Genomic DNA, 9,742 nt, shown 5'->3' on the forward strand with positions numbered 1-9,742 from the left:
TGCACATTTAATTGGTAGGATGTAAGTGCGACAGGCTTTGAAAATCAATATTATCGTATATAAACATATAAATTATAATATTATAGATTAATACAGAGCTTCCTCCTCTATGAGTCAGATTGTGATATATGATTAAATTAATTTAAATTTTTATAAATAATTGGATTCACAGATGTTTTTGTTGCTGAAAACCTGTATTTGTATTATTACTAGTAAGGTTAGAGACTTTTCGTACTGCATATTTTTCAAATGTCACTATTAACAATGCTATGTAAAATATAAGCAATATGATATATAGCAAGACTAGTGTGTATTTAAAATTTATTGATGCATATTATTTATAATTAACCATTTTTCATCAATAAGTACATATTTGACAATTATTTTTATAAAGCTGTATGTTTTATAATTTAATAGATAAAAAATTAATTTTAAATATTTTTTCTAATTAATGAACAATTCATATGATTACAATTTTGCAAATATTAATAATCAATTCATGAGTTTAGTAGTTTTGTAAATATTATCTTGATATTAAAATAAAAAGATTTTTTTTTAATGTTTATTTTAATAGCATATTTTGTCGATTTTTAGGGCATATATGTGTGCATGTTTCAATGATTTTTGTGGCATGAAGCACCTAGCCTTAATTATTACTGTCTACCATTAAGTATAATAAATTTTAATAATAACAATCACCTATATATTATAAAAATTAATTAACATTCATAGCGATTTCATTTTTTTATATTATTTTTTTTTTGTTTATCGTGTGAGGTTGCAAATCGCCAAATAATTTAAAATAGTTTTTACTCATCGTAAAAATGAATTAGAACATTTTACTAAATTGTGTAGTATTTACCTGGCATACTAAAGTGTATAATTTTAAAGTATTATCATTTCCTCGACAGTATTTATTTATTGTAAATTTAGCTATTTATTATAGTATTAGTAGTTGTGGTAATATATAATAATTACCGTCCTATTTTATATTCTATATTATACACAATAATCGATCATACTCAGACAATAGTTTTCAGTCAAAATAAAATAACTTTCTATTTTAATACACTTAAATATTTTTTATTCTTTTTGCTTTTTTTGAATGGTAACATACATTTTTAATTTCATATTCCAAAGCTAAATATATCTTAGTGTAGGTATTTATATACATAAATACCAGAATTCAGCAGATATTGTTTATATTTTATAATTACTTAAAGTTTTGATGATCGAACCGTCTCGAGATTACCAGGAAAAATGTTAGTCTATTCCTCCAATCATTTATACGGTGAAAACTCTTTATAACAAATCTGACGGGACCAAGAGATTTTTTTCGTTAAAGAGAGTTTTCGTAATAGAAAAGGTTAAAAAAAACAAATTTTTTGTTAGAAATCTCGTCGTTATAATTACGGTATTATTACGATATGAAAAGTAGATAATGAAAGAATGTAATCGTTCTTGGAAAATTTGAATTTTTGCCGATAACTTTTATAGTTTATAAGACAATAACAGGTAAATTGTGTTATGAAACATAAAATAATGTTCGATTATTTAGAGTGACTATACATTATAGAGAATGAATTGTCTAATGGGTTATAAAGCAAACCAACCATTTTTATTTATTATATAAAGTTTACGTTATATATGTTTTTCGTTGTGTAGTTTCGTTATAAAGAGTTTTAACTGTGATTATTTTTATTTTGACTGTAAAAGATGTAAAAAAATATTTTGAAAAACTGTAATATTTTTTGATAAAATGATTGTTTGGTGAAAAATGTATCCGCCCTCCATTTGTACAAATTAAAATATTAATCAAGCAATTCAACTATTAGGTAGTTAAGTATTTACACGTATCCACTTAACTTATAATTCGATGATATAGGCTAATCGACTACTGTTTATAACTCCGAGACTGTACATAAAACTTGAACGCAGTGTCTTCTCTTAACCATATCTAAGATATCACCACACATCAATCTGTATGATATGTTTAGTCTATAAGCAAATATTATATTTTAATTTTATTCATTTCTAATTGATTGATATTGAAATAAAAATTTTATATAGATTCTAAACGTACATAATAATTAGAGCAACACAGATATTTGTGATTACCTCTCTTTATCTGCTCGTCAGAAATCATGTATTACCTATGAATATTGTACTACCAATTTTCAATGGCAATCATTTATATTGTTTATATATTTCTACATTATCTCATATCAAAGAATTTTAAATTTATATTAATTATGATAAGTGTCATACAGTTTATAATAGAAATAAAAATTAAGAGTACTCTCTAAATCATCTTAGAAGTTTTGATATTGATAAAAAAAACTTAATAGATGACTAATGAAAAAATTATAATAAATTATTTTGGATTAAGTAATTTACAAAAAAATAACAGTTTGAAATTAAATTTAAAGTGGTCTTAAAAATAATATTAATTGTACTTAATTTATATTTATCAGCTACTAATATGATACATTTAGTTATTTTAAACATATGGTATTGAATTCAGTATTCAGAAATAAAGAAAAAATAAATAAGTATTAATATTAATTTATATATATTCAATTTTATTTTCAGAGAATAAATTTGATTTTGTTTAATTTAGGGAGACGAATAGGAAGTTATATACATAAAAATCAGAATTCAGACAAGTAGTTTATACGTTATAATTATTTAAAGTTTTGATGATCGGACGGTCCCGAGAAAATAACCCAGTAAAATTTTAGTTTATTTTTTCAATCATCTATACTTATTTCTATTTTGACTAAAAATCATGTAAATAAAATATTTTGAAAAACCGTTATAGTTTTTGGTAAAATGATTGTTTGGTGTAAAAAATATTCATTCTCTTTTTGTATAAATTAAAATATTATTCAACTATTTCAACTACCTAATTAAGTATTTACATTAATTGACTAAACTTATAATTCGATTATATATTATAAGCTAATTAACCGTTTGTGAGACGGAGACTATACATAAAACTGGAGCGCAGTATCATCTCTTAACAGTAATATCTAAGATACCACCCCACATCAATCTGTATTTAGTCTATAAATAAATATTTAATATTCATATTATAAACTACTGATTGATTGCCGTTGAAAAAATATACATTTAGCTATTATATCAATTCGATACGTATATAATAATTAGACTATTAGAGCAATTATACGGACATATATATGATTACCTCTCCTTATCTGTTTTCAAAAATTATGTACTCATATTTAAATTATCGCCTACACAAGCTTCGCCCAATACTTAAATCCAAACTCTCTATCTCTATAAACTCAAAATTAACAACATACAAATCTATGTTAAGACCTATCTGGACCTATGGCTATCAAACAGGAGAAGTGCCAAACCGTCCTAAATACAAACCAAACAAGTATTCCAGTCCATATCCTTCCGTCTCATAACCTCTACCCCATAGTATTATGTAACAAATAATGCACTACACAAGGACTTAAAAAAAATATTGTTAAAGTGTTGAACAACTAATCAAATAATACTACACTAAATTCCACAAAAAATTACAGCAACATCAAGATCCTCTTATTTCCCACCTATCCTAACGTAAACTACCTGATGACCCGATGATGGTCGTCTTAAAAGGTGCTGGTGTCGAGATCTTTTATGATGTAATAAAAAAAATCAATAAATTATGTTTAATTTAAAAATGAACACTTCTATCATTGGATGGTCACTCTTATCATACCATTCTGTTATAATATTATATTGTTTTGTTGTAAGCATGTATGATTACATTTACTTATTGTGTGTTTCTTAATATAAATTAAAAAATTCTTTAATAAATAAAAAACAGAGTAAGAATTTAATATTCATTCAATAATACACATAATGTTATAATTGCATCAAATACACAATATAATTTTACAATAATTTATGGACATAAATAAATAATACATTAATAATAATGTAGATTAATTATACAATATAATTTAATAGTAAAAATATTATTCAGCAGTTTTTTTTTATCGAAAAACAAATTTTTGGTGAAAAGTTGACCAAAAGTAATTAAAGCAGTTAATATGGTATACGAAAAAATTGTGTGGCATAAACCGTGATGATTGGATGTAAAAATATATACATAATATATAATTGCAATTATTTTTTACTTAACCTCATTTAGGATGGTACGGAACCCTTTTGCAAGATTCGTCAAACACTGAAACCTCCCCATCGCATCGCATCGACGCCGCGTTGCCTTTTTCAACGCACACCCAACACATGCCGTCGCAAGTACACTTTGACTTATCCTTACATCCATCCCCGCATGCATTTTGAGAATAAAACTGTAGGTCATGGTCCAAAGTTTTTTTATCACACCTGAAACATAACGCTTCATTGCCTGAAGGAGCGCACGGAAGATCCGAATTCAAGTGGCACTGAGATTTTAGGCATTCTTCACAAGTATTGTAGGAAATGGTGGAATGCAGCGATTGGGTTGGAACAATGTAGAAGACATTCAACAGTACCGTAAAAGAAAACACAGAGACGACGGAGTGTGACAGGATAAACATACTGTTTTTCGGTTGGGTAAATTAAATTACAGTGTTTATAATATTATTTCGATATGTGCGGCGTGTTCTGCAATAGATCAGTGCTGTTTGGCAATAAGTCACTCGAAGTCGATTTCGCGGTAATATATTTTATTACAGTCAGAAATAGGTATTTGCGCACAGTATATACGAGCAACGATAATGTTGTAATTATAATTTGTATGAGCGATATTGGCTGAAGAACTGACACTACAATTTAAATCCGTAAACCGTTCGTATTTATATCCAAACTCCTGTGGTGTGTGCCATCGTGGCGTTCAAAGATTGAGGTATAAACAATAACATATTTAAACACCTGTTATACAGCACGTCCCTTAAAGTCTGTATAGCTCTGATTATAATAAACGTGTCAAATCGATATTATATTATATAGATAACTAAATACAATTTTTTTCAACGAAGATCTATTACAGAAATGTATATTATACCAGCATTTTCGTATATAAACCTATAAATTATAGTTATATAGGTACCAAAAATTTATATTTTATTCATATACATTTACTTTGTGTACACACGTGTTATCACTTAATAATCACTATGACGTCGGTTGTATTTACACAAACAAATACCTGGAGTATCTAAATATATGGATAGCGATTAATATTAAAATTCAGAACCAAGAAAAGTTAGGCTTGCTTTTTGACATTCGTTCGTGATACATTCATTATTATAATATAGTAAATAATTCGATTTACGGATGTTTTTGGTGTTGAAATCTGTTATTTGTATCATTAATTAGTGTCTATCACAGTGTATAATAAATTTAATAACAATCACTTATATATTATAAAAATTAATTGACATTTATTGCGATTTAATTTTTTTTTGTTTTTTATCATGGTAGATCATACTTTACCAAATTATTTAAAATATTTTTCACTCATAGTATAAATGAATTAGCAATGAATTATAGTACTAGACATTAGTGATTAGTAGCTTTGATAATTTGTAATAATTATTTTCCTATTGTATATTTCTATTTTATAAGAAAAATCAATGGTACTCAGGTAATAGTTTCAGTCAAAATAAATCAACATTTTTTTTAAATCTATTAAATACTTTTTATTCTTTTCTGAATTTTTTTGAGAGGTATTATACATTTTGAATTTCATATTCTAAAGCTGAGTATATTTTATAGTGTTTCAATACATATTTTTATAACGTATAAATAAAGAGATGTAATATTGTATAAAAATTATCTTTATTTTAAGTTAATTTTATAAAAAACCTAAGATAGAACAATTAAAAGGACACAAACCTTAGTGATGATATCTCCTAGTGTGTGGCGATAATTCTCTACAGTTAGAAGAGCTGGAGAACCTTACCATCTACTATATATTATATCAATTCTTACGCACAATTACCTTCCTCCTGATCGTCAGAGTGCTCTCGAGTTCGTAGACTCGAGAATTTAATCAAGTACACCGTATGTAGAATATACGTCTAAATTATGATAATAATATAATATATATTATAATCATGCTCCTTATCTGGTTCACCGCAATATGCGTGTATATTTATATATATTTAATTTAGTGATGTGGTGAGGTGACACAAATAAAATAAAATCGCTGGACACGTATATCCAAATAAAAAACAACATTGAATTATCTATTTCGAAATACACGCCTAGTTGTCGCTAATCGACAACTGTGTCGAGAGATGTTCTTAAAAAGATTGGTACACATGCACTAATGAGTGAGACGATCTGGTCAAGCAAGCTAGAGTCATAGGCTCATCAAAAGCCTCCGCGTTTTCATAGATCTAGTTTTATCTTTGGTTGCAGAGACTCTCATTGGGCCATCTCTTATGTCTGTCGGCACACGAGGAAAGTCGTATGTCCTGTATTCTATTTTCACTTACACGTATGGAGTTTCTGTGTAGCCTCGCACTGTAAATAGACTCTTTCATCGCTGATAAAAAATGTTTATTAAAATTGACTGTTATCAGCACGCAGCAACTCGACCTTTACTAATTTATTATATTAACACTTCTATGAAGTTATTAAAATTATGAATGAGCGCATATCATTACAATATTATTTAGAATTAGTGAGATTTAATACTACTAAATAAGTAGTCTGTGGTGTTACAAATTTAGGTATCCAATGAAAACACTCATTTTCCCGGTACTTTAATATCTAACTTATTGTCATTATACAACATGATACATTTAACGACACTTGAAATTCGAATACAGCACGTCAGTTAGGATAAAATAAAAATAAAATACAAAATATAAATGAGATAGAGTAAGTTTAATACAAATAATGGTATACGTGTATCGATTACACAGTATAATTTTACAATAATTTAGAGTCTTGAACAACTGAATAATATAACAATAATAATGTAGATTTATTATACAATAGAATTAAATAATAATAATTATTGTGTGGCATAATACCGTGGTAATATTCTATTCATCGTTGTGATAATCGGATGTAATAATATATAAAATACATATTTACAATTGTTTTTACCTATCATTATTCAGGTACATATGGAACCACATTGCAAGAATTGTCGAATATTGTACTCAGGTTGGTGCATTCCATTGCCGCCGGGTTGCCTCTTTCCACGCACACACAACACGCACCATCGCACTTGCACTATGACTTGTCCGCACACTATATAGAACGTATAGAACTGTTTGTCATCGAAAAGAGTTCTTTTATCACACTTGAAACATAACGTATCAGTGCCTGTAGTGGGGGCACACGAATGATAATCCTTGACAAAAATGTATTTAAGTAGCTAATTTCGTATGTAAAATTATTGTGATGATTGCATAAACCTTGATATCATTATGATGATTGGGCGTATAAATAAATATATATAATTGCAATTATTTTATAAGCTTACTTCATTTAGGAATGTACGGAACCTCCTGACAAGAGTGGTCAAACACCATTTCCAGTGCGTCGCAGTGTACTAATTAATAAAATAACAAATTTTAATAATAATAATAACCTATATATTATAATAATTAATTAACATTCATAGCGATTTCATATTTTATTTTTATCATAAGAGGTGGACATCACCAAATTATTTAAAAATAAATTATTTATCATGGTAAAAATAAATTAGCACATCTTACTAAATTTTACTGTACCTACCTGATGTATTTAGTACCTAATTTAGCCATTTGTTAAACTGTTACTACCTGTGGCACTGAATATCATAATTTCCTTGACAATGTTTAATAACTATATAAATATCACTTTAATATTTACAAAATTGGCCAATTTTTATTAAACTATTAGAACTTTTTTTAAATGGTAATTTACATGTTTAATTTCATATTCTGAAAGTGTTACAAATTTTGGTTATCGAATGAAAACATACTTTGTCCCAGTACTTTAAAATCTAACTCGTTATAAGTACATCATGATACAGATTTACAATATTCGATACTCTATTACATTGAAAGTCGGCACATGGATTAGGATAAAATAAAAATAAAACATTAAATATGTATGAGATAGAGTAATAGTTTAATATTCATTCAATAATACATATTGTGGTATACATATATCGAGTACACAATATAATTTAACAATAATTTTAACTAAATCAATAATACAACAATAATAATATAGATTGATTATACAATAGAATAGAATAAAAACAATATAATTTAGGTTATTTTTTTTTAACGACAAACAAATTGACAGTGAACAGTTGACAAAAATTCATTGAAGCGGCTAAAATCGTATGCGAAATAGTTATGTTAATTTCATAAACCATGATGTCGTTGTAATGATTGGATTTATAAATATTAAATGTATATAATATATAATTGAAATTACGTTTTTACTTGATCTCATTAAGGATTGTACGGAACCTCTTTGCAAGTATCATCATACACTTTTTTCGGCATGTCGCAACACATTGCAGTCGCGTTGCCATGTTTAACGCATACCCAACACGAATAGTCACACGTGCACTTTGACTTGTCCTGACAATTGTTCTCGCATTCTGTTTTACTGTGGAACTGTTCGTCACCTTCAGGACTTCGTTCACACTTGAAACATAACACAGTACCATCTAAGGTTTGGGCGCATGGATGTTTATCTTCCTTGTGGCATGTAGAATCAATGCACTCTTGACAGGTCTTATAGGCCTTGATGGTATCTGCCGATTGGGTGACATCAAAGTTAAAAACAATCAACAGCACCGTAAGAGTGAACACAGAGACGACTGCATGTGACAGGACAACCATATTGTTTTTCAGTTGTGTAAATTATATTATGGTATTTATAATATTCTTTCGATATGGGATGTGGCTTGCTCCGTAGTAGATAGGCGCTGTTTGGCAAAAGTCTCTCGGAGTAGATATCGTGGTACCTAATATATTTTATTACCGTATTAAATAGATATTAGCGCACATGCAGTTTATAAAACCAAGCTATAATTTGTATGTGAGATAATGACTTATGAACTGACACTACAATTTAAATCCGTAAGCCGTTCGAATTTATATCCAAACTCCTGTGGTATGTGTGATGGTGTGCACATTTAATTGGTAGGATTATTGGTGCAATAGGGTTCCAAAATCAATATTATCGTATATAAACATATACATTTTAATAATATATGTTATGACCGTGTATTTTCTCTACGAATCAGTTCCTGACATATTATTAAATTATTTATTAGTATAGTAAATAATTTGATTCACAGATGTTTTTGGTGCTAAAAACCTGTATTTGTATTATAAACTAGTAAGGTTAGAGACTTTTACGACTGCATATTTTTCAATTGGCATTATAAACAATGGTATGTAAAATATAATCAATATAATATATAGCAAGACTAGTGTGTATTTAAAATTTATTGATGCATATTATTTATAATTAACCATTTTTCATTAATAAATTCATATTTGACAATTATTTATATAAAGTTGTATGTTTTATAATTTTATAGAGAAAAACATAATTTTAAATAGATTTTCGGGACCTGAGATATAAGTAAGATAGTTTTTTTCATATAAAATAAATATTTTAAAATTATTGTTAATGTTCTTCTCAACGATCACTTTCCTTGTTACTTATTTGTACACCACAAGCGTGATTTAAAAAAAATAAACCGCAAATTAAATATATTAATAAACAATGCATAAGATAATCA

General features: G+C 27.3%; 1 protein-coding gene across 1 annotated transcript; it reads right to left on the bottom strand.

Moving 5' to 3' along the window:
* Nucleotides 1-8,253: 8,253 nt before the first annotated feature.
* On the bottom strand, nt 8,254-9,079 carry LOC132922463 (uncharacterized). Its single transcript, XM_060986001.1, has one exon. It carries the CDS (start codon nt 8,829-8,831, stop codon nt 8,436-8,438), a length of 396 nt encoding a protein of 131 aa, XP_060841984.1. The 5' UTR covers nt 8,832-9,079; the 3' UTR covers nt 8,254-8,435.
* Nucleotides 9,080-9,742: the final 663 nt, after the last annotated feature.

This window comes from Rhopalosiphum padi, chromosome 2 (genome assembly GCF_020882245.1).
Source record: "Rhopalosiphum padi isolate XX-2018 chromosome 2, ASM2088224v1, whole genome shotgun sequence".
Lineage (NCBI taxonomy): Eukaryota > Metazoa > Arthropoda > Insecta > Hemiptera > Aphididae > Rhopalosiphum > Rhopalosiphum padi.